This window comes from Lineus longissimus, chromosome 3 (genome assembly GCF_910592395.1).
Source record: "Lineus longissimus chromosome 3, tnLinLong1.2, whole genome shotgun sequence".
Taxonomy (NCBI): Eukaryota; Metazoa; Nemertea; class Pilidiophora; order Heteronemertea; family Lineidae; genus Lineus; species Lineus longissimus.
In genome coordinates this window covers 23,958,727-23,985,145 of record NC_088310.1, presented here as the reverse complement: position 1 = coordinate 23,985,145, position 26,419 = coordinate 23,958,727, and the positions used below count along the sequence as shown (strand labels likewise).

At 43.0% G+C, this 26,419-nt stretch overlaps 1 protein-coding gene across 5 annotated transcripts in view; it reads left to right on the top strand.

Moving 5' to 3' along the window:
- Positions 1 to 26,419, top strand: part of LOC135484294 (Golgi resident protein GCP60-like) — a 40,723-nt gene that overhangs the window by 3,747 nt on the left and 10,557 nt on the right. For 4 of the 5 annotated variants that reach the window (XM_064765632.1, XM_064765635.1, XM_064765634.1 and 1 more), the window contains 2 exons: positions 1,782 to 1,869; positions 15,463 to 15,706. In XM_064765632.1, the coding sequence (XP_064621702.1) occupies positions 1,782 to 1,869; positions 15,463 to 15,706 (332 nt within the window). Of the gene's footprint in view, positions 1 to 1,781; positions 1,870 to 15,462; positions 15,707 to 17,213; positions 17,247 to 26,419 lie in introns of all 5 variants that reach the window. The other variant, XM_064765633.1, reaches the window with a different exon arrangement.

The following is a 26,419-nucleotide window of genomic DNA, read 5'->3' as shown; positions in this document are numbered from 1 at the left end:
CAGATACTGATGTTATTTTCTCATCATGCTGTTTGTATACTGTTAATTAGTTGTTAGATATCTGTGTGGGTGAAAATCAAAAGTCATGGAAACTTCTAGAATACTTGAAACCCATACCTAACGATACACTCAATATTCTTTTTAGCCTCAGGCAGAACAATGACGACGAAGTTAAAATTGAAATGGTTGAAACTTGAGAAGTTTATCTGGTCATTTAAGCAGATAATGAGGCAAAAATCATACTCGGTAATAAAGTTTCAGGTTACTTTGCCTCTATTCCTTTGTGTAAACATGGGTTACCCAGGCAACAGAGTACATTCGCCATTGTCTGTTTTGTGAAATCATATACCTTGACCATTTTTTATAGGCGACACATGTATTAGGTTAGTGATAGTATGTCCCTTTACTCTGAATGTATTACAATACAAGTATAACTTCGTCTGACTAAAATTCTTACATACATTTTAGTCTTTTGCTCTCAGAATGTCTGTCAATCAGAATGTCAGTGAGCTTGCCACAAGGTGCAATCGTTATTTCCATCTTCTCGCTTTTTCGTATTCTTCAGGTTCTTCTTGAGGATTTTAAAATGAGCACAATCAATGGCCAGGCTCGGAGTGTCCCATTATTTTCTTGAAAATAATGAGAGTGGAGCATTTAGATTATCGTGAGAAAGCCTAAGGGGGAAAGGGGGACTGTGAACCAGGATTACCACTTGACTATACTCCCTTCTGGGAAATATCTTTCAAGTTGGGCTTTTATTATAAAAGCACTGTAAACCTAGAAATATTGGTGTTCCTTTCTGAAAATTTCCGCGCATGTTCTGTAGGTTAACAACATGAGAACCATTCATGACTTAAAAACAAGCCTTCAGTACTACTGATACGGGTATACGCTCTACCATGATTCTCAATTGAATACCAGCTTTTCTATAAACTGGCTTAGGCTTACGTGGAGGCGGTGATGCACCGGCTTGTGGCTTTAGTCTATTTGACAGTCTTTGTGACACTGTTACAGATTTATTCCTATCACATGGATTGCTAGTTGCAATTTTGTTCCTATGATGAAAGCTTTGGTGCTTCTTTGATTTTGGCATGAGTTTTTATAGGCCTATTGGAGTGGTAGTTCAACAATCTAGGACTTTAATTAGATTAAAAACCCCATTCAGATTAAAGTAACTGGTGTTCAGCATTGCCTTCCATTTCGCTGCAGCGGTTAGATACTGCCCAAAATTGGCTTCCACAGCAAAAGGGTTAATATACTCAGTATGATATCTCTGTTCCTAATCATTTATTCACCACCTCACATTTGTTGATGTGATTACAGGAATAGGTTTACAGTTAATCACTAATCTAATACCTATTGCATGATGTGAATATCTTGCACATGATTTGTGTTCATCAGCTAGCAACCTCAGACTCTGTGATAGGGACAAGATATTTTTGTTATGCAAGTGAGCTTATTATCATCTATGATGTGATTAGGACCTATTCAATGCAGTTTGTTATGAAAAGCTACGTCGGCAGGGTTGTACGTCGACAGGAATATACAGATAAATGGAGACTATTTTCCATTTCACGGGTCAGAGGAAGGCTGCACGTCCATTAAGCATGATTTCCATTGCAACTTGCTTACATTTCTTTAGGAAATCTAACCAAAACCTCTTCACTTTACATTTATGTTCTCCCTTATTTTTCGAGACATCATTGCCCTTTTCAGCCTTTTGTCTCTGGAGCATTTTGTCCTCCACCATTTATTTAACACGCACCATTATTCCTCTTCAGAACAGAGATTCGGGCCGCACTTAACCAACAAACTGCTTTACAGTTCCAACAATATGCGGAACAACAGCATCCCAAAGACCATGAAAAGGTAAGTCAATTTTCCATATTGATTACAAATGTTCCAATCATGAGATAATGGTTTAGTCTAGAGGGGTTACTATGACAACTGCATCAACATTACTAGTGTGATACTTCAAATGACTTCAAACAGATGCAACGTGAAGGTGCTTTGCGATAAAAAGTAGATTTATTGTGCGATTATTGACATTGCGACCAGTTTATTCTGCTATACGGTACAGTTTCTTATGCGTGCAGATCTTTCTGATTATGTGCAGATCTTTGATTACGTGCAGATCATTTTGATCCCATGCAGCAGTTTGCAGCAGTTTACACTAACCGATATTACAGGTAGGTGTGTACATGCATGACATGTACATTCTCTCGGTCGCCTGTAAATTTTATGTTGTCCTCTGCCTGTGAACCTTCCTTGTGACGGTGTCTATTGATTTGTTATATTCTTGCATATATTCAGTGTATTTCACATGTCGCTTGAGGTTTTTGGGGGTGTTTTAGAAATGGGTTTTGCAATAGCCTTGTGTTAACTTTTCATGACAGGTAACCCTTTTACAAAGCATTGCTCAGCAGTTTACTGATGAAATATATCACGTTGGAGAAAGTCAACTTGGCTATTCACTGTTGTCAAAAGATCCACATTTTTGATGGTGAAATGTGTTCTGACTGAACTCAAAAAATTTTGGTGCTGCTGCTGATGAACACCAGGGTAGCACTGCTCTGACTTCAGAACTTTCTTCTGATGCCCGATGAGAAAGGCATCCCTGACACGTGTTGATACAGAGATCCAAAGAAAAATATCAATTACAGCTTAAGCACAGTATTCTAGAAAGTCACAGATTAGCGCTCAACATGTTTCCTTGAAACTTTATTCTCTCGTCTCATTTACACTAGATTACACTAATCAATCTCCTTGATAATGGTACCTTCCAGTATCTTAAACCGAACAACGGCTGCTTTCCTACCCTTGATATCAATACCGTATAGACCGTCTATTTCTGGCACACACATTGGTATTAAATTTGACTATCCAGATGTTTCTTGATATCATGTCTTACTGCTTTGTCAGGAGACTGGGAAACTGCTCTTCTTTTCAAATGCCTTTTTGAAGTGTTTTAAAATGGTCGAAATGAGTCTTTAGGCATGTCTAGTGTGGGGATTCTGCTATGTTTGTTCTTCTTTCTTGGATATCATGCTTACAAAAAATAGCATACCTGAAATTTCGCAACCCCACATGAGCCCAGATACTGGGGTTGATGTCCCTGTTTCTTGGATATCATGTTTTAGAGAAAAATTAAAATGGCATCCCTCAACACGACGCAAGCTCTGCTGGCAACTTGTACTGGTCCTGCCTATTGGGTTTTTTTTGCCAAGAAACGCATTCCCCTCTCAAAGAGATTCAATCTCTCTGATAAAAAGGCATGTCTCGTACATTGCTCAGCTTCTTTGGCCTTATCGATGGGAGATGTCGTCGGTATGTTTCCTGAGGCCAAGCGTACGGTCTCCTGCGATATGCTTCAGATTGTTTGTCTTTTTTTTAATACCAAAGAGGACGTTTGTACTTGCATGTACAATTGGACACACTGGAAGTGGAATATTTTGACACTTTGTTCAGGATACTTTACCAGTTGCATGTTAGCTCTTTTGGCCATCAGGCTAGGGCTACCTCTTTGGGCAACCAGCCCCCGTCTCTGTGGCTTGCTGTTCCCTGATGATACGTTAATTTTCTCTTCTCTAAATCCGTTGCAACCTCCACGTAAATTTTTCAATCAGTTCTACATGTATGACCCAGCTGCTAAATCTTAGCAAATCTTAGTAGTCAGTTTTCCAATGTTCATAACCACCGTTCTCTGGTGATCACACATGATATGCAAGGTCCTAAACCTAGACATGTTAGAGTAGATGGTCAATGATCACAAAGAGCATCTCCTTTCTGAGGTGCATTGATCGAGTACCACCTTGCTAAGGCATATTGAGCGATGTCGCTCTTTTGCCCTAATGGCGACATCAGGAGGATGGTTTCACACAAACCCAGTGGGATCAGATTTCCCTAATGATCAAATCACAGTCTGGTCTGTCGATCTGGAGTTCTGGCACATTTTCAGGAGGACATTTTGGAGCCGAAGGTGAACTGAACTGAGAAGCTTCTCGTAGAATCCTATGTTCTTGTTAGCACCAATCACATGCGTCCTTTCCCTTTCTTTGACCGGAAAGCAACACTTTCATGTGACTTCTGAATCAGCCATAAAGAAAACACCATCAATAAATCATATCGGTAATGTGTCCGTGGGCTATATATGGTGGCCCGTTGTGGCACATATATATTTATTGTGACCAGCGTCCCTGTTTGTTATACAAATAGTAACAAGTTTGTTCCTTGCTGACAAATCATATTAGTTCCTGTATCCAGAGTTTGTCCAGTCTTTGTTGTACCACTATCAGGGTGAAGGCTTGGTAATCTTTGTTACAATCGACCCTCCTTCGGTACTTCTGGCTCTCCTTGCAACTTCTGTGAAGACCCACAGGTGACAATGTTTTCATGAAAAATAGTCTGTTTCTCCGAATCTAAAAAGTCTTTTGGTTCAGTTGATCTTTTTCCTTTAGTGTTGGACCTGTATTTCATTAGCTAAATCTGGCTGGCCCTTTACATGGCTATTAAAATACATGCAATAATAGGGGTATCACTATCATATACAAAGTAAAGTTTCTCTTCTTTGCATTGGCCCGTGTGAGCAGTTGTTACGTGAAACATGCTTCTGAAAGTGTTAATCCTATTTTCTGTCATTTATGTGTGATTTATTCCCGCCTGCATCCTAATCACCTTTCAGGAGATGTGCAAATTATCCCAAGTACTTTGCTAATTCCTCATCATACGAAATGGCATGCTTGGTTATGGAAGTGAGATGTTCGCTCGCTCGTGTACCAAGCGACGTGTGAGAATCTGTTAATACCTGAGATTGATCGGTGCCAGCCAGAGGGAAATGGCTGTCTTCATGCAGAAACTACTCTATGATTGACCACCTTGGCAGCGTCTAAATTGTTGGGCCTTTGGGGTCAACAGCCAGTTTAATTTCGACTCCATTTAGCCTGTTCTGAATAGAATTACCTTCTTCGGGGTTCAACCTGCCTAAACTATTACTTCAGTCCTGTTGCAGAGATGGAGCAGCTTGTCAAATGAGGTCCTGCTGTGATTCCCACAGATTTGCCTCAACTTGAGCACCAAAGGATTCATAATCATCAGGGAAATCTTGCCCTCTTCTGAATCAAGTCATGAAACACGAAAAAACTTTGCTTTTTAAATAGTATACTTTTATCTTGAGGTGTATTCCAACACTGCGGATATTCTTTCTTCTCTAATGAATCCTTGCTATACCCTATTGTTTTTAGCTCACCTCTTAGCAGAGGTGAGCTTATCCCATACCGTGGCGTCCGTCGTCCGTCGTCGTCGTCGTCGTCGTCGTCGTCGTCGTCGTCGTCGTCGTCGTCGTCGTCGTCGTCGTCCGTCGTCCGTTAGCAGGGCACGTTTCGTAACTGTTAGAGCTATTGAGTTGAAACTTGGTACACATGTACCCTTATGTAATGACACCTTGGAGACCAAGTTTCGGTCCGATTCGTTTCATGGTTTGGCCACCAGGGGGCCAAACGTTAAAAGTGAAAATATGCAATATCTCCCTTAATAGTAGTCGGGAAATTTTGAAAAAAATATGGTAGGTACTTCTAGCAAAGGTGCATCATATATCCTCCGGGTTTTTGATTTGACCTCCTTTTCAAGGTCACAGAGGTCAAATGGTGTAAATTGGCCGTTAGGATGTAACGATGGCACGTTTCTAAACTGCAATGACTATTGATACCAAATTTGGTACACATTTACCCCTTAGTCAGGTGATCTCAGGGACCAAAGTTTGGTCCAATATGATTCACCACTTGACCACCAGGGGGCAAAATTCAAAAACCTTAAAAATGTGATTATTCCTTAACTTCTTGCCCGATTGCCACCAATTTGATATCATGGGTACATCTAACCACCATACAGTTTATGTCACACAGGTTTTTAATTTAACCTTCTTGTCAAGGTCACAGAGGTCAAATGGCATAAATTCGCCGTCAGGCCGTAACTATGGCACGTTTCTTAACTGCAATGACTATTGATCACAAATTAAGTACACATAGACCCCTTGGTCAGGTGATCTCAGGTACCGAAGTTTGGTCCGATCTGATTTGCCGTTTGGCCTCCAGGGAGGGGGCCAAATCCTAAATTCTTCAAAATGCCATTATTCCTAGTAATGACTTGCCCGATTGGCACCAATTTTATATCATAGGTACATCTAATTCTAACAACCATTCAATGTGTCACCCGGGTCTTCTTTGATTTGACCTACTTTTCAAGGTCACAGAGGTCGAATGTACTGTAAATTGGCCATTTTGGGGAAATTGTAATTGCTTGGACCTACATCAAACCTAACACTACATGACACAATACCATGCTCTTTATCCATCTTTCCTCCACATGAGGTGAGCACAATGGCCCTGGCCATTTTTGGAGATGTATGTTTGCATCCAACCAAAATAATGATACTCAACCCTCAATTTTTGTACTGGTATTGAGCCAAAGTGTCTAACTTTTTTCAGAAATATCAGCCTCAAGTTGTCTAGAAGATCAATCTGTCTAGTCTTTGCAAGAATTAAATTGGTTTCGTAATATGCAGCCGCTATATTTCTTGCACTTTTTCATCTGGATGATATTTCAGTTTAATGAGACATTTTGAGTGGCAGGTTCATATATCAGGTTTACCTCGCAGTCAAGAATTATACAAGGTCTGGCCCTTGGTCACAAATTCAAATTAACTCAATCTAAGCGAGTGTTCACTTGTCATGATATCCAAGAAGGGTACAACGTACCAGTGTGACAGTTTCTCATGACATTAAAAAATATCGATCTGGATTTCTAGGGTTCATACCCTTGTGTGACAAATTCAAATTAACTTTGAAGACTGACTCATTTAAGAAAATTGCATTTGTTGGTACCCTGGGTGTCATGTGTGACCTCCGAGGCATGAGATTTCTTTAAGACAATTATGTACAGTTTGTCATGTTTACGTTGGTGAAGTACCGTAAGGCAGGACATATTCGATGGTTCATTCAAAGAGGATTACTATGATATGTAAAGTACTTTACTAGTAGTACTCTTTTTTGGATTGTCATAAATTTGAAAATGTCTTGTGGCCACCTTTACAGCTTGTCAACACAACCTCATTCCTTGTGAAACTCTTCTGTGTTTTATCTCGTACAAGCATGTGGTCGTATCTTGATTATGATTGGCTGCTAGGCATCGTACCCACGTTTCTGTTATCTCATGTCTTAATGCTCAAATTTGAATCCTACCTTCAATGTTCGCCGATTTGCTTTGAGGTCTGATCGATGGAGATGTTAGAGTTTATATTGATCTTCCCCATTATCTCGACCAGCGGAGGCTCATGAACGTGAAAAAATCCTTGACGCGTTCTCTATCCTCCAGTGCGTTTCATCTTCGAATCAATAACTTAACCAAGTTCGTCCTGGATGATTAGTTATGGTTGATTGGATGTATCGCTTCATAGTGAGGCCGTGCGTACTGCTTGGTGTATTTATAGAAATGCGCATGTAATATATTTTTTCGTGGAGCCGTTCAGTGGCTTGAGCTATACCCCGGCCGACTAAGTATTGCCTACATCAGAAGCGTGTCGCAATATTTGCCTTATCTACAGAACAGCCTGGCAATATTTATCACCCACAAAGCATTGTTTCTTTAATGCATGTGAGGTTTCAAACAGCCAATGAGGGAAATATTGATTCATCGGCCACGTTGATGTTGCTCTTGTTGAGTTGGCAAGCAGTTTCTCATCGCCGGCGAAATTAACACAAGCAGGTTTTGCTGCCTGCTCGGACTACGTACGTTGTAGTTTATTCTTGTTGGATTTAGTGATCGCTTCATTTGGTGCATAGAATATTGTTGGCATAGGTAGGTTGATAGATCTTTCATGATGTATGTTAATTCTTTGCAAGTTGTAGGTTCAAAAGTAGCAAGGCTTCAGTAGTATTTAGCTCATAGTCATGTAGTGTATTGCTGCCTCAGTTCTTTCAAGCTCTTCATTCCTTTTCTGGTTATGTTATACATAGTATGTGCAAGCTTAATGTACACTCCAGAGAAGCCTTGATACTTTCTGAAGTTCAAACATGGTACTGAGAGTGATGCTTTTGATACTCCTCGTGGTATTTCAGAGATGTTTGTATGAGTCATCCCACTCCCACATTCATCCAGCTGAATTCCTGTATATTCTTGAGCAGTCTAGGCATGAACGTTTTCTGTGCTTTTCCAGTTGTAGGCCAAGTTTTTGGACCTAGTGAGCCACAATTCTGCAGAATAGTCTGTCAGTGATGGAGTTCCACAAGTGGCTAAGATTGCTATGGGTACATTTTCTAGCGAGTGACATATCCAAAGTTTGCCGCATCATTTCAAACTGATGAAATTTTGCATAACGCTTGGCGGTGGAGTGACCTGTTCTTTATCGGTACATTCACTGGAGCAAAACTTCTCCAATATTATTAGTCGTTCTGCCATGAGTGCCCTTCAAATACAGCGTATTAATAATACTAGCAGACAACGGCATTGAATAACGTTCCTTACAGATTATTTTTTGTTTAGCCCTAACCTTGTTCGATAAAATCATTTAATATGCAAATGGCGGCCATTTTCAATCATTTGTGCCAATGTGTCACTCCTCAATAGTTCAGAAATCATGCCAACAATGGAATGACTTCATATGCCGCTTTGTATTGATTCTGCTTCTATATGTGATTTACGGAAGGGCGTTGCCTGATGTATCCCGATTTTTGATATATTGACAGAAACAGAAATCCATACTGTATCTGTTTTACAGGGGAATTGTCGCCAGAGAATGATTTGATGCAAGCATGGTTATTTATGTTTTTATGACCGATTTTAGTATGCCGGCCGCTAACAAGCAATTTAAATACTGCAACCTGCAGGATTGCATGCAACAAAAATCCCTCCTTTTGTGGTCATGGCAGGTGCCTGTGACAAGAAAAGTATAAATCACAGCGACCTGCAATCAATGACAAAATCCATAAAACTATTTCTTTCCCCTCGGCTGCATCATCAATTTCCTCCTCTTACTATATCCAGCCTGGACATGACAGTCTCCTTAGAGGCCACACAGTTATCCTCAGATTGATATATTTTGACAGCAGCTTGCTTGAGGATGTTTAGGAGCATTACATGTATATGGACCAGTGAGTATAGGCAGGAGGAACATCTGTATTTGGCTTTAGGATACACTTTTATATATTGATGCTCTGTGGAACCAGGAACATGCTTCTCACATCCCATCCTATATCAAATTGATCAAAATGTGGATGCGGAATAATCTGTCCCCACAAAGTTTTGAGCATTCACATTTTGGTCAATACTGTTGGTCACTGCATAATGTAGACAGCGAGACAACAGCATTACTGGCAGACCGGTCTATTGATTCCAAGAAGGATGTTCTTCATCACATTTGTGGGACATTTTAGCATTCATTACCATGCCAACACAGGATGTCTCAACTAATGTTGTTTGCCATCACTTTAGGCTAGAGCAGTTCTTAAAATCAATGATAAAGTCTTAGAAAAGCAACACCGTCTATAATGGCTTTATAAGAATTTCGGGAACACCTTCATTTCTACTTGTATCCTGGATTGGGTGATAAGTTTACAAATGTCTGTCTGCTAGCTCGGCTGTGCTGGCAACGCGCCTTTGATCTCGATATGTGTGGTGCGAGTATTCCGTTGATGAGCTGCATCTTTGATTGGCCTGGGGGGAATTGGTTGCTGGGTCGATACCTGATCAGACTGCACTGACTAGAGTATGGCAGAGTCTCTCTTGCGTTGTGGGATATCAACACCACGTATCAAAGGATTGCTGCACCAGGTCCGACTAAAAAGTGAAAGCAACAATGGTCACCAAAGCAATCAGATCTGATTTTATTTCAAATCAATGGTACATTCGGGGAAATGTGAGTTTTGGTGTTCTAGACTATACCTCTAACAGTTGAGGTTGATTTCAGTTTTTCGTGTGGAGATGTGTGCATGTAAGAGGATGGCTTGAAGTAGCCTTTGTCATGACTGATGACAAAGATAAAGCTCAGCTGCGACATCACTTCGTGCCCCTACAACACTCAGAGAAACACACAAGACCTTGTCAACTTCTCAATTCCCAGAGAGACCAATTAGTTTGGTTTCCTTCTCCAGTGTCTGAGAACTACATGTCTGTACCCAACCCTTTGATATTTGATAGTTAGTCTGATAATTTTGGGGTGATACTCCATTTGAAAGGCTGAAAAACCAATTACCTGTTGCGAGAGTTAATCACCAATACTGTCCACTCTTGTACATTTCCTAGCCTTATTGCTAATTTTCTCCTCCTCGCATGGGGACATTGCCTCTTTGAATGCTACCGTCATTACATGGGCAGCCCTATTCAGCATTCCTTCAATTATCTTTTTAATCCAGACTGCTCTCCAGAAAAGATGAGCCCTGTGCTATTCTTCATTTCGTTTTTGTGCATCATGGTAAGCAATTTCCTTTCCCCATGGCTCATTGGTTTTGGTAAGTTCTATCTCCGGATGAGCAATGCGACCATTAGCAAGTTAAGATAGGAGTGCTATGTGTTATATTATATCCATTGTGATTGCCAATGGTCTTGTGCAGCAATGGTAAGTCCTAGTGGGGAAATGGTTTTAAATTAGGTGGCTGAAAGCTTAGGAGCTTATGCATTTTGTGTTGGCTAGAGATACAATGAATCCCAGCTGACAAGAGACATTGCAGCTTCTCCCTCCAAACCTGGCACTTTAACCCAACATGAATCAAACCTGCAAAGCATCAAATGAGATATGGCAGCCGCTGTAGCAACTTACTACTTACTGGCTTGTTACTGTCAGTAAAAGGAGAAAGGATGAATTGAAATTGAGCTGAAGTTGATGAGAATCTCTTTCCTTAACCATTACAGTAATAAAATGGTTCCCATTATTGTTAACTTTGCCACTGTTTTGGCCTAACGCTTGTGTCAGTTATCACTTTTCCTCTGGGTAATGACATTTTGAAAACCTCTCAGCATGTTAATTTCCCTCAGCTTCCTCACAACAATCGACATTATGGTGCGATATTTGCACTTGGAAATTGACCAGTGTGTCTTGCTTACCTCCTATGCTGTAGTATTTACAGTCTATACATACAATAATCATCACCATATCATATATCAATATTGGCCGCCCAGGATCTATGGGCTTGGCCGGATTATTCTGTTTTCTTTAATCAATCATGGCTCTGTTTTATGGCTTGGATTGGTACGGTTTGACCGGAGGAGAGGGGGGGGGGGGGGGGTGTTCGAATTGATGTCAGAACTGGCCTGTAACACATTTGTGTCATCAAATGATAAAAGTAATAGGTACATGTAGGCAAAATTATTGAATAAGATAGAGGTGCCTTCGTATTAAAACGTGGGATTTGCAGTAATATCAAGTTCATGTAATCAACCCCCAGTACAGAAATTAATCCATTGTTGCCAAGCAACATGCCGTTTCATTTTAATACAAAAGAAGGGTGGGTGTGGTCACAGTGTTTCTCAGAAAAGATGCCCAAGGCTGCAATTGATTCCCCTCTGTCAATGTTGACTGTAATCATACATGTAGTTAAGTTAGGCCAGACCAGTTCTGTTCTCTCCAGAGTCTATGGTTTTCTGATATCAAAAGATATTTGAGAAGTCATCGAACCTAAGATGACTATAGTCTAATAGTGGCATAGGTGGAGGTGGTTAGACAACCAGGCTCATAATCAGGATGCTGCGGATTCGACTCTTGGAAGCATCACAGCTGTTTTGTCTTTGGGTTCTTGACCAAAACAGTCCAACCTGACTTGTGCCATTCTTTGAATGAGAGGTCTTGGTATCTATGCCAGGGGAACCAAAGACCCACCAAGTGACACACATGGTATAGCTTTATGATGGAGTTTATCGTTTGTTGATAGTTTGGCTGAAAAATCTGTCAAAATCCTCTGCATATAAAAAAACCAAATGCTGTTCGCCTTATATATGACACATAAGCTTGGATTAATGTCATTTTGCCTCATGTAATGGAGGGATTTATCTATCTGTGACTTTGCCTATGATGATTATGACTTTGAAGAGGCAGACCAATCACAGATTGGCTGGTGGCGTTATGATGTTGGTTGTTTTTTACCTTAGAATATCACGTAGCTTTATTGCCCATGTGACTCATTTTGATCATCAAGGGTTTGACACTGTTCATGCCTCAAATTACATCCTTACTCAGAGAGTGTGTATGATGTGTCTACACTTTGGAGCTAGGCAATGTGACTTCAGCCTCCCACTGTATAGATTCATGCGTGCGATTGGGAACAACCTGCACATAGTGTTGACAACACCATCACAATGCGATGTAAGCTTACTGTTCTTCTACAATATTGTCCCCAAGGAAAGAGAACTGGAAACTCCCTACAAACTCAACTATTTACCTGTCATTGAAAGAGACATCAATTACTGTCTCCCTTCCCAATTAGATTGAAATACATCAGATGACTTGCCTGATTCCTTTCTTGCACATAAAATATCTTATATGAGATTCAATTTGAGATGCGATGCTGATGAACTGATCCCGCAGGGAGTAGAACGCCGCCGCTTTGATATAATTTATCATTTTTCATAACTCAATCATTCTGTGCAGAGAGATACAAATGGAGTTTTCAATTGCAGTGTCAAAGGAGGTGATAACATCTCTACATTTGTAGTACTGTACAAAGCAATAGATAGTTTTTGCCTTGGACATGTTGGAACTATCGTATTGATCAAAAACTTGGAATTGGGTTTTTCGTTCAGGTAGTGGCCTGAATTTATGAGCCTAATACTTGTATCCTTTATCGTTTGAACTAAAGGTAAAGCAGGTCCATGTTGCAAAGCAATTATTTGCGAACTTTGTAAAATTGCAATCAAAATTTACGAAATCTTTTAATCATGCTTTCAGCTTAAAATTCTGATTGAGATTGAGTCTTCAAATCTAATTTCATTGTGGTCTTAAAAGTCAAGTCAATTACAGCCTCCTTTTTGTCTTGCTTTCCATATCATCATATTTTCACATCAAAATCTGTTGTCCTTTTGAGATCCTTATCCTACCTAACATCCATCTGGAGTCTAAATTGATGGCCGCCCGCTGTTAACTTGAGTTAATTTTAAGAGTTGTTTAAAAGGCTTCTAACCACCCGTTTTCATGACTGAATACAGTTTGCCGCAAATCGATAAAGTCTGATTGAACTGATCATAAACTGGCGGATATGGCTTTCAAACCGTTACTTCGAATCCTAAATCAATAGATTCGTTTTGTGAGGGTGAATGGATTTGTCTTTGAAAGCATTTCTTAATGATATTGCCATTGGTTCTGAAAGATGGTTGAGTTGATAATGATGTCACTGTGCGACAATATAAAAATAATTTTTTTTACAATTTGTCTGTTCCTGTAGTGAAAACGTGATGTTAATTCTTTCATTAAAATGTTGCCGTGTGTTCATTGGAGTGTATTTAAATTGAGTTTGTTAATGGATAACCAATCTTGTGCTCTAAATTACTAGATGCAAACATGTTCCGTTTTAGGTTGTACTGAAAGGAATATTTGTATGATCAAGAATTCTTATGAATTCTTGGTATGATTACCCTGTTCGGAACACACATTTTTTATTGTAAGTTTTTTTCCCTAAATCTTTTTCAGATTTCTTCCTTGCTGAGCGATTCCTTTCTTTTCTTGTTTTACTATAGGTTTTGGAGTTGTATACATCAAACCAACAGTTTGTACGAATGGCCATTTTGGGGAGTTTTTCCAATTATTTTGATGCTGGTAAAAATGCTCCTTCCTGATCCTCTCATCTTGTAGGTATAGTAACTGTCTCTGGTAGCTGCTGTAGTCGGAGACAACGTGCAGCTGCAGTCGGTGTTTCATGGTCTTGTTTTATCATGTACCCACTCTTCTGAGCCCAAGTTAACACTCTGGGTTTCATCGGAGCAAATCCATTGTCAATTTCGGCAAATTAACGACACGGAGATGAGTTTCTTTTCTTGGGTGTAGAGCATGCGTGTTTCAAACTCATTACCTCGCTATCCATTAAGCCAGGCAGGAGGTATTAAGTGTTAGAACATGTCAGAATCTCCTAACCCATCAAGATAATTGAAGAGTTTTGTGATGGATTTCGCTGGCCATGCTGCTGAAGGTGGTTGATATATTGGTGATAGAGGTGATCATAAAATCATCTTCAAGGTGTATTAAGGTCAGAAAGAATCTCTGCTGAAACACATTCTGAATCCAGGGTAAACAGCTGACTCCGGTGCTCTTAAAAATGTGATAAAGTGCCGGTCCAAGCTGGGAAAGACTGAGATTTTATAATACGCTTCACCTCAAACTCATCATCTTCAGCCTCCACCATACGTTTAGGTTTGGCATTTTACTTGATTGATCTTCTGCTCAACCTGTTTACTTCTGCCCGAAATGTTGATATTTGCCGTCTCCCAGGATTTCTCATATTCAGCTTGTGGACTTAATACCGTAAATGATTAATGTGGATAATGATATTTTGTGATTTCCAGCATGCGGAGCTGTATTTGCTTTGTGATTGGCATTGCTGTTTTCATGGAGGCTGACGGTGAAGGCTTTCAGGTGTTCTGGACGGATTTTCCAATTTGGGATGTTTGCTAGATAGCTATGGAACAAATCTCAAATCACTGGACCACAGCACCTTCTTTAGTGCTCACTGAACCACTGTTACCTCGTCTGGAATTTCAGGATCACTTTATTAAATGAAATCCTGTTTTCTTGCTACCTCCAGTGATATCGTTTTCCCATCGAATTGACCACGAGGTCATGCATTTCTTTCCTTTGGTGTATCTTCTGGGACAACTGCCACAATAAAGCTTTTCCTTCAAGTTTGATGACAATTCCTTCCTTGATTTCCCATTGTATGGTACTTCATGAATAGTGTAGTGCCATGCCCACAGCGGTGTTTTCATCAACAGGCTCTACAGAAATCTGCCCATCAATAATTGAAAGCTTTATGGTGATTGCTTGTTTAGAAATGGAAACCTTGGTCTGAGGGGGCTTTGTACCACACGCCTAAGGAAATGAATATGCACTTTCTTTACAGCCTGGATATGAGCACTCAGTATATGAGGTACAGAGGGGCACAGAACTAAAAAATACTTTGGTGGTTTGACCAGGAAATCTTTGCCAATTTATAGGCCAGCCTTGAAATTTACTTGATATACCAATAAACCGCTGTTATACTGCAAGCAGTGCCAGTTGCGTTTCACAGTTTCTCTTCCTTCAGCATCAATTGGCAGATTGAGCTACATTTTCTTCAGTCACAAAAGCGACTTCTTATCTATACTGATGTTGGTCTTCATCATTCTTCAAAGGATAACATATCAGTCAGGACCCTTTCAGCACCAGGCCCTCAGGGCTCTAGTTTCTGTTGTTCTAGCAAAGAAATTTAGCTGTATCTTTCTTTCTCTTTGTAGCAAGAGCAGCTGATCCAACAATTACAAGAGCAGCACTTCCAGCAGTATATGCAACAAGTCTACCAGCATCAGTTATTACACCAACAACATCAGTACCAGCAATTACAAGCCATGGCGTCAACGAAGGCCACGGACGGCCAGGTACAAACAGTCACAGCTGAAGATGATCATACAAAGTTAGAAAATAATGTAGATGGCGCTACAAATGGCCAAGATACAGAAACGGATAATGATTCTGATATAAGTAAGTATCTTGTGGTCGACTGACAGGGATTCTTTCAGTTTCATTGCAGAATATACTAACCAGTTTACAGTTAGCTTATTTCAGGATACTAAAGCAAAACACCTCGCTGCATTTGGAAAAAAAGTGCATGATATAAAAATTTCTACTTTACGTTTTGTACTTTTGACAATTTCTTCTTACGAAGTAGAGTTCTGGGTGTGAACTTGGCTACATTTAATTGGTGAAATGACTATCACCAAATTGAACATTTGAGTGAGAATCTTAAGAAATTTATCAAAGGATGTTGATCCACTATAGATAATTAAGTACATGCACTTCCCAGGAGGACTCCGGGAGGCTGGGGGGCCTTTTAGCAAAGCGTCATTTTGAGGTCCATTAACTTAAGCTCTTAATAGAATTCTACCCTGCTGAAACGTGCAATATTGACAAGTCTGTCTCATCCCTGTAAAAGGGGATTCATACACAGAGCTACATCCCTAATTTCATTTCCCTGCCGCCTTTCACTACCCGTGATCAAATTGCATTATTTAGGTTGATCACATTAAGAGCTTTATCACTTGATATGGTGCACCTCTTGATTAAAACTTAATGCTGCCTCAGAGGTAATCGGTATCGAGTGTTCGGGATGTGACTGCTGATTTTGAACCATTACCCGGCTGCCAAGTACTGTCTGTACAACAGGCTGGTTTTACCTCGCACACAGCGTACACCATTTTTATGTGGCAGATGTAGAATTGATGAGATTGAGATGGCATACTTCTGCCTGGAGGTTTCCTACCTCAGTCAGATTGCTCAAGTGATCTTGCACATTTAACACTCCAGTCACCTGTAAGAGTGGGTTGAACACGGATCCCATCATTACCTTCTTGAGCACCACAGGTGAAGGTTTGCATAGTGCACTAGCCTCATGCGTTTTGGTACTGCAGTGTATGCATTTATTAACCTACCTGGATGAGTCATAAGTTGCCAATGGGCTGCGATTCTCTGTCGTTCAACTAGTGCCTTAACTGGGCCCCATCGGAAACTGTGATGTCTCGTTCTCAGCATGTCCTGGATGTATGGCAGCCGTGTAATTCTAGGGTGTGACAATGCATAATGACTATGCAGGACACTTTCTTGCCTCATCATCATCTCAAGTTAAGTGTTCATGAGGAATTAGCGGTAATATTGGGTAATGGTAGTTGGTGCCTGGAGGAAGCCTAGCAAAGAGTAGGATTAAGCAAGACTGCTGAGATGACTGGTTTCTGGCCATCATCTGTTGAGGAGATTAGAAATTCCTCTCTAGCATAGTTCATCATGATACACAAGGCTCAGAGATGGCACAGTCCCCTTTAAATGCGCTCTGTTGCCTGTTATTAAGGTGGAATTGGACTTCATTAGAGTAAAATGGGGGACTGCCGGGGTATATTCCTTGGAGGAGACAGAAAAAGCTATAACACTTGTTAGGGCCATTTCTCTTCATACAGTTTTGTGAATCCGTAGCAATCAAATACAATTTTCTTTTCAGTTTACGAGTCTGAATTAGACAACTATAGGTTGTGTAAGTTTTAGTTTTACAATTTGTAGGACTTAATCGGCTGTCCTAGGTACACGGGTGTCTGTATAAACCTTAACACATTCAAAGGATGTCATATAATTCCAGCGCAGATGGTCAAAGCTAAACCTCACCACTCCTAATTTCAACCCTATAATTGCCAAGTTTGATTAATATACAGTAATATCGATATCATTAGACCAAGGAATATGTGACCCTTTCCGTCAAAAGTTAGCCTTTCGGGTAAGAGATAGATATTTAGATATCCCACTTCTCCATATGAGACATAAGCCCCACTTTTGTCGAGTTGACTTTACAGTAAGTACTCAAAACTTCTTCCTTCTCAATAACTTTTACTTGTGATCTAAGTTTTTTTGCTCCTAACTGTCAACTTAACCCCAGTTTAGATATCAGCTCAGCATTTGAGGTAATATCTGTGAGACATATTTGGTGGTGATGTGTTCAGTTATTATAGGTGCCCTACTGGTCATTGGTTTCCCTTAGACAGCTATTCTGGTAATGGACTTCGAAGGACACCAATCACTTCAGTGTAATCAAGTCTGGTCTCCTCATCTCCAATTCCTCTTTGGTGGTGTAGATGACACTGATTGGAAGGGTGTGTTACCTTTGCTGTGCTGATCCTGGTATAGCTCGTCTCCTCCAGTTGGCATCAGTGAAAATGTGAGGTGGGATTGGTCCTTCTTGCAGGCTGATAGGCTCCGGTGTCTTATCTTCCCAGGCAGCTATAATGGACTACCAGGACACCAATCACTTAGCCAAATGGAACCCCATCTCACCTCATAACACTCACTCAGTGATATATGACACTGATTGGAAAGGCAGTGTCAGTAGCCCAGTTACTGTTACTTTTGCAACTGCAGCTTTGCAGGTGATCAGCAGGATATTGGAAGTAGGTTTTGACCTCCTTGGGCAATGTAGGCGCCTGCATGGAGCACTTTATTGGGCAAACACATGACAATCACTTTTTGCTCCATCTTCTCTCATGACATTCCTCCTTGGTGACGAACATGACACTGATTAGAAGGGCAGTGTCAGTGAACGCCCTGACATTTTGTGTCATTCAAACTTACCTATGGAACACTTTTGCATGTTACTCCATTTGGGCTCAAACACAAGAGTATCCCTTTAATTTTCTAAAGGGAGAACTGAGTTAACAGCTCGGCCGCCAGGCGGCGCCCTGACCGATCCCGCGAGATCGCGCCGATCTCATGCCGCCATATTCAGTCTTTACTCTTGTGCTTCTACGAAGCACATCGTTTTTTCAAAGCTGCCGTGAATTCGATTTAAAACCAAATTCAACCAGCCAAGTCTAGACGATTTTTGGGTTCATTCACCTACGGAGTAGACCGCCAAACTTATCTTGGCATTAGTATTGTCCAGTCTATTTAATTATAGACATTTTCTTAGCTAGCTTAGTCGACCCGGCTCCATTATTTTGATCTTGGTAGGGTAGAGTTAAGTAGGCTATTCTCCGCTCTATTGTAATGAACAAGACTCAGATCCATTGCAATAGTGTTTAATTCAAGTAGGCATGTTTTCCTTTCCATTAATTATTGCGTCCTTTCTGGCCTACTTGGGGTTCCCAGTGTTTTTATTGTCATTGGTACCATTTTTTATATGGCGTACCCCTCCGACGGCATCCTTTGTCTCACCACAAAGGAATGCGTCTGGTGGCGGGAAACGGGCCGCGAAGACGCCTAAACCCTCTTCCGGTTCCGTTTCCGGGCATATAACCCGGAGGTCTAGCAAACCTCCCGCCACCACCCCTTCCGTCAGCCGAGTTCCGGTTCCGGCCGCGGCTGCGAAGGATGCGGGATCTGACATTATTAATGTCTGTGGTCCCAAGGGAGACTTACATCCAATAAGTCTCCAAGGGTTTAATATACCCCGGACCTCAGGGAACCTTCCGGTTCCCCTGTCGTCCGCTCCCCCGAGTACAAGCCCTTTGTACCCGCGGGAGCACCCTGCTTCCGGTCCGCCGATTGCAGTTCCGGTTACTGACGCGGGTTCCCGTTTTTCAGTAACCGAAGACTCTACTGGGGGTTTTTCTCAGTCTTTACTGCGAAATAACCCCAGTCCTCACGGACACAGTAGAGTAGGGCCGGACCTTATAACGCCACCTCCGAAACGCCATGCGTCTTCGGTAACAGCGTTTCCGCCCTCCGTACCTCCTTCTAAAAGGGCTTCCGGTAGCTCCATACCGGCGAAGGAGTTACGGGCATTTCCGGTTTCGGACTTCGTCCTACCGGAAATGCAGGCACCTTCCTACGTTGGCCAACCTCTTGGGTGGAACCAACCGGAAGTGCCACCCCCTCCTCGTAGCAGAGGCGTCGTTCCCATGGAACGAGCTACGCAGAGAGGACATCTGAACTCTAGTTCAGAATATGGGCAACTTCCGCTTCCGGAAGACCCATTCGCCCGCACATACGGCTTCCAGGGTTCGCTTATGCGCTCACCCTCGCCTCAACCGCCCGTCGTTGAGAGAAGCCGCACGTCGGGTCCGGAACCCGAGTCGGGACAGCAACTGTCCCAGCTCATCCAGATGGTAGCAGGTCTTTCTGATAGACTCAGCCATCTGGAGCAGGGTTCCGGTTCCTCTGGTGCGCCTGGTCCTATCGGATACCCACCATCCGACTCCTCTATTTTAGAGGAATTTTCTGAGAACGAGAGTTCTCAGCCAGGCTACCGCTCCCCCAATCAGGAGGAGCTGTCACCAGAGGAGGCCAGTATCCTGTCGGATATGAGGACACTCAGATCCTTGATCAGAGCGTACCTCCCGCAGGATCTGTGCCCTTCCCCGCCGGAACTGCCAGCCTTGTCAACACCGACCTTTTCACTCTGGGGACAGGAAGTGGATCCCAATCCACAGGTTTCTCAAGGCTCCACTCGGGCACTTGAATTCCTTCCTCCCTCCCCGTCGGTGTTAGCAGTCTCTGAACTTTTGGAGCGTACAATCAGAGACTCACAAGGCGCCCACCAACGTACTTCCATCCCTGTCCTTCCGGCAGTCGGACCGGAAGCTTGGTGTAAACCGGGGAAGTTGTTCACGGCACAACTTCCTCCCGTTAGGCAGTACCGCGCTGACTATTATCGAGTCAGCTCGGCCGGCTGTCCAGCTGCAGCATCGACTTCCATATTAAAGGACGATGTACAGCTGGACCAACTCGTGCCTAGGGTGACCTCCTCCTCGGCTTACCGAGACCTTAGAGCACAAGAGGGTCTGGCCAAAAACACGTTAGCGGTGCTCTCCTACGCAGAGCACACTAACCTGGCCCTAGCCAGATCCCTAAAAGATAATGAGTCACTATCTGATGACACAAAATCGCTTGTGACATCCTTGTCACATTCGATTAGGCACGCTATTGCGCTGTCCGCCAAGACCGCAGCAAATAGCGTCCTACTCCGTAGAGACGCCGCACTGGGCTCTCTCAATGTCATCAGATCCCTCCAGCTGGAAGGGGCCTTAAGAACCGCTCCTATGGACGGTTCTTTCCTGTTCGCAGATTCTGTGCAAGAGGCGGCTCAAGCACAGAAAGATTGGGACAAATTATATGCCCCCACTGCGACACAGAGGGCCAAGACCTCTCTACCTAACGCTAGAAAGATAGAGAGGCCCCAGCAGGCATCGGGTTCAATCCCGTACGCCAGGCAGGTCCTGCCTAGGCCTACCCCGCCTAGTCAGCCTGCTCCTGCTGGATCCTTCCGACGGGAAGCGGAGGGTCGCCGGACTGGAAAGAGGAAAAATACTTCCTCTAACCAGGGTGGATCCGGTCCGACTAAGCACTCCTTTCGCCCAAGGGGTGCTGGCCGGAAGAGGTGACTCCCCCCTCCTTTCTCCTCCCGGACGCAAAAAGGAGCCGACTCCGGTAGTCGGGGGCCGTCTGCAAAAATTTGCAGACATTTGGGACGATTGGTGCCCAAAGGGGTCCCCAGTCCCAAACATGTTGAGGTACGGAGTGAAACTAGATTTCAACCGTACCCCCCCGACTACCATATATCCAACCCCAGTTCAGCCACCGAAGGACCCAGTCAAGGCCTCTGCCCTCCAAGCAGAGGTCGCGACATTACTGGAGAAGCAAGCTATCCAGGTCCTTCAAGATCCATGCTCCCCCGGCTTTTACAGCCACGTTTTCTTGGTTCCCAAGAAAGCAGGGACATGGAGGCTGATCATAGACCTTTCCAGGTTAAACACCTTCTTGAATGTTCCTCATTTCAAGATGGAAACCACCAGGTCTATAGCAACGGCGATACAGCCCAACGATTGGGCGGTATCGATGGATTTAATGGATGCGTACTTACATGTACCGATCCATCCAGACTATCAACACTTCCTTCGATTCCATTACGAAGGAAAGACGTATCAATTCAGGGCCCTGCCGTTCGGTCTGGCATCGGCACCCCTAATTTTTACGATGATAGTCACAGCCTTCGTCGCTCCCTTTCACGTGATGGGGTTCAAGCTCCATCACTACCTAGACGATTGGCTACTCCGTTGCAAATCGCGGGAACTACTACTGCAACAACTTCAGGTTCTAAAGCAAAAAGTAGTTTCCGCAGGTTGGATTATCAACGAAACAAAGTCAGAATTCATACCATCCCAAGACTTCGTTTACGTTGGAGTTCGGTTCCTTACGGCCATAGGGAAAATGCTGCCCCCCCTAGACAGGATAAAGAAAATTCTTCATCTCGTCGCAGAATTCAGAGGAAGGACTCAAGCTCCCGCAAGGCGATGCTTGAGCCTTTTGGGACTTCTGAATTCGGCAGCAGACCAAATCCCCCTTGGCCGTCTATATATGCGTCCCATCCAGATGTTTCTAATGTCTCTATGGAAACCCCACAGGGACCCATTAGACAAGTTGGTATTGATACCTCAATACCTACTCAAGAACGTCTGGAACTTCTGGGAGTCGGAGACTCGTCTCCAAAGCGGTGTAGATCTTGCTCCACCGCCCCCAGAAGTGTCCCTGTTCACAGATGCTTCCCTACTAGGGTGGGGAGCACATCTGAACAACGGGGACATGTCCATAAGAGGTCTATGGACAAGGGAGGAGACCATTCTTCCAATAAATATATTGGAAATGAAGGCTGTCCTTCTTGCCGTGAGGGCTCTTTCCCTTCGCCTGAAGAATCGGAGAGTAACCCTGTTCTCCGACAATTCTACAGTAGTAGCATATGTCAGGAGACAGGGAGGCACAAAGTCCGGCATTCTTTGCCAGCTAACTTGGGAGCTTTACCATCTTTGTGCCGACCTTGGAGTATCGATATGTGCCAGACACATACCGGGCAATCGCAACATCCTTGCCGACGCCCTGTCCCGTCAGAACAAGCTAGTTCAGACAGAGTGGACACTCCATCAGGAGATTGTAGACGACCTTTGTCGCCTTTGGCAATCTCCGAAGGTAGATCTGTTCGCCACCAGGCTGAACAATCGCCTTCCCATCTATTACTCTCCACTTCCGGACGAAGAGGCCCTGGAAGTCGACAGCCTTACAGCCTCTTGGGTCGGGCTGAACGCATATGCGTTTCCACCCCTCCCTCTCATCCAACCAGTCCTGAACAAGATCTTGACCAGCCATCCGGTGAGAATAACTCTCATCGCACCTTGCTGGCCAAATCAGGCCTGGTTCCCAGCCTTGCTGGAGCTCCTGATAGATCACCCCAGGAGTCTTCCTACTTGGAAGCACCTCCTGTGGCACCCCCTGGGGAGATGCTACCACCAGAACCCTGGATTTTTCAAGTTTCACGCCTGGAACTTATCCAGTTGCATCTCCACCAGAGAGGCTTTTCGGACATCGCTGTCAAGCGCATGTCCGCACCTCAAAGGGGGTCTACCCTTGATGTGTATCAAGGAAAGTGGTCTACCTTCACTTCCTGGTGCAGGGAGAACGGAGTTAATCCGATCTCTCCCTCTATATACAGATTAGTTGATTTCCTTATTGAATTATTCACGGAAAGACAACTATCTGTCACGGCTATAAAAGGGTACAAGTCCGCCATCGCTTCTACCCTCCGTGTTTTAAGCACCTGGGATCTTCGTTGGGAGGACCAAATAACCCCTCTTTTCAGAGGAATGTTATTAGAGCGTCCTAGACCGGTTCACAACACCCCTAAATGGGACCTTTCTGTTGTCCTTAAGGTGCTCATGAGGCATCCTTTTGAACCCATGTCTATTTCATCCATGAAATATCTGACACTCAAAACGGTCTTTCTAGTAGCCTTGGCTACCGCCCAACGGAGATCAGAGCTCCATGCACTTTCTTTTAAGAAGCTGGCTTTTAGAGAGGGAGGGGAGGTTATCCTGGCTTTTATACCAGGATTTCTGGCGAAGAACCAGGGACCGGCCGCCTCTCGGCCCCCGGTTACTATTCCCTCTCTGTCAGGAACGATCTCTTATGATCTTCCTGACAGAACTTTATGTCCCGTCAGGGCCCTAAAGTTCTACATAAATAGGACAAAACCTCCCGGTATCCGCCAGGGGAGAGAGCGTTTGTTTTTGTCCTATAAGGAGGGAAATAAACGAGAGATAGCGGCCGCCACTATTTCAAGGTGGATTGTGGAGACTATTCGTCTTTCCTACAACACCTTGAAGACTTCCTCTGATCTTCGTGCGCTAGCTAACATCTCAGCGCACGAAGTTAGAGCACTAGCCACCTCCTGGGCTAACTACCGAGGAGTTGCTCTTCAAGAAGTCGTTTCCGCTGCATGTTGGAGTAATCACTCCACATTCTCTCGTTTCTACCTACGAGACGTTTCTTCCCTCGTAGATGGCATGCACACAATCGGCCCGATTGTGTCTGCGGGGCATGTTGTTTGATCCTGGCTAGATCAAAAAAGGGGGGGGGAAGCCCGATTGAAGAGTCAAACGCGCATCTTGCGCCATTTTTGATATGCCCTATCTTCAACATCCAGGCAACCCCTAGTAGACTAGAAAGGACGCAATTTCTTATTGTTGTTTAGCAATAATTCATTCTACACCCTTCAACATGCCTTACTTGCTCTAAGCTCTGTTGCCGGAAAGAAGATGGTTTTATTACGCAATTCTAGCGCTTTCCGGAGAATGGGTCTATTACTCTCTATAATATGATTGTAATACCGAGATCAAAATACCGGTCCTCCGGGTTCTCCCCATTTCTTTCCCCTGGCGGTCCTCCTTAGCTAATATGCCGGTGGTGCCTCCTGGATGGAACAACAGCTCAGCCTTAGGTAAGTCCTCGTTTCCCACCTCCAATAGGTTGCTGGGATTCGATGCAAAAGTGTTCCATAGGTAAGTTTGAATGACACAAAATGCCCATTTCCTTACAAGAAATGGCCATTTTGTTAGTTCATACTTACCTATGGAACACGGCCCTCCCGCCGTCCCCACAAACGGGACATACTCTTTATTAACGCTCAAGAGTAAAGACTAAATATGGCGGCATGAGATCGGCGCGATCTCGCGGGATCGGTCAGGGCGCCGCCTGGCGGCCGAGCTGTTAACTCAGTTCTCCCTTTAGAAAATTAAAGGGATACTCTTGTGTTTGAGCCCAAATGGAGTAACATGCAAAAGTGTTCCATAGGTAAGTATGAACTAACAAAATGGCCATTTCTTGTAAGGAAATGGGCATTTGCTCTGCCAGGGTTATAAGTGACATTAAACCTGAAAAAGGTGTTGACCTTCTTTAATATTGATGGTCCCTGATGTCTCCTTAGACAGCACTAATGGGCTCACAAGATACCAATTACTCAGTGAAATGGAATTTGTCACTTCCGTTGACCAACGTTCCACCTTGATGATCTGCATGATGCTGTACTGATTGGGAAGACGTGTCCATGGCGTGGACCACTGTTGCTTTATGCATTGTAGCTTTGGCTGCTGAGTTTTGGTTTCTTGGTCATGTTCTTGTCGAAACACTAGTGTCAATATTAGCTTTTCCATTATCTTGCTCAAAGTTTTATTATCCGAAAATCTTCCGAGTGCTTTTAATATAGGAGCAGTTTATACTAAGTTTGCAGTTTGCAGTGCCTGTTTGGATACTAATATGAAGTTTTATGTTTCAGATAAGTATCAAATGATATTTCTCCTTCATCATCACAATTCTGCAGCTCAACTTCCAGCTTCTATAGGCGGGATGGGCAGAGCTCGATCCACCCTAGTTGAGACTTTCAGCTTTCAACCCCTTTCCTTTTGCATGTTTGAATTGAAGCTATATGATGCCTATTTTGTAGTTATGCCATTTTGAATCTCAGAATAATACATGTATGCAATTTCTCATTTGATGATACATTTGTAGATGACCTTCCCATCACCAGCACCCCCAGAGCATCATTTATTTGGAGAACCGTCAACGATCCCTTTCCACTTCATGTTGCTTTTTTCCTTTGAGAATTTTCACTCTCACCATTCCCTATACTTTATGCCACCAAGTCAGTTATTTGAATATCGGGTGAACCTTGGCCAATTTCTATAATAGTTTCCCCTTAATTAACGATAGTAAAGCAAAACATATTCACTAAGAGCAGTGTAGATTCATGTGTGCTGCCACTTATTGGTAAATACATCAGTAGCTTTTCCGGAACTTTCAGATATTACCGGTAATTTTGTGGTGATGCAACAGAAAAGTTATGAAATCGTGTTGTATTTCAGTATTTTCCTTAGGTAAACATGGTAAAGATAAGTACCATTTGCACTGTCACCGCGTGTTTGGTGTCCTTGGGCAAAGCACTTAGCCGTACTTGCTTTGCAGCACTTGCTCATTTTGACATTGGTCAAAACGGAACTGCCGGTGATAAATTGGTGTTACAAAAAAACCATGATCTCGATGTAAAATTCATGGGGTTTAATCTTCTCAAAATGATTGTCATACACAGTGGCCTTCCCTCCTTTAGTTTCACTGGTGGAACTGGTGATGTTATCACAAGCATGATTTTGTTCTCCCCAGAATGTTGGGTCGTATTTCCTCCAACTTTGAGGTTGTATCTGAGGAATGAATCTCTTTGTCAGTGTTGATTCCTGATACATAGCATAGTTTCTTACAAATGTACTCAATTTCCTGTCAACTTTTGTATAAGATCAGCATGTGCTTGTGATGATACCACTAGTTTGCTAAAGATCAACCCCACTCCCAAACTTATGGCCCCTTTGTTTCACTTTAACAGCATGTCAAGTGCAGATGTTTTGT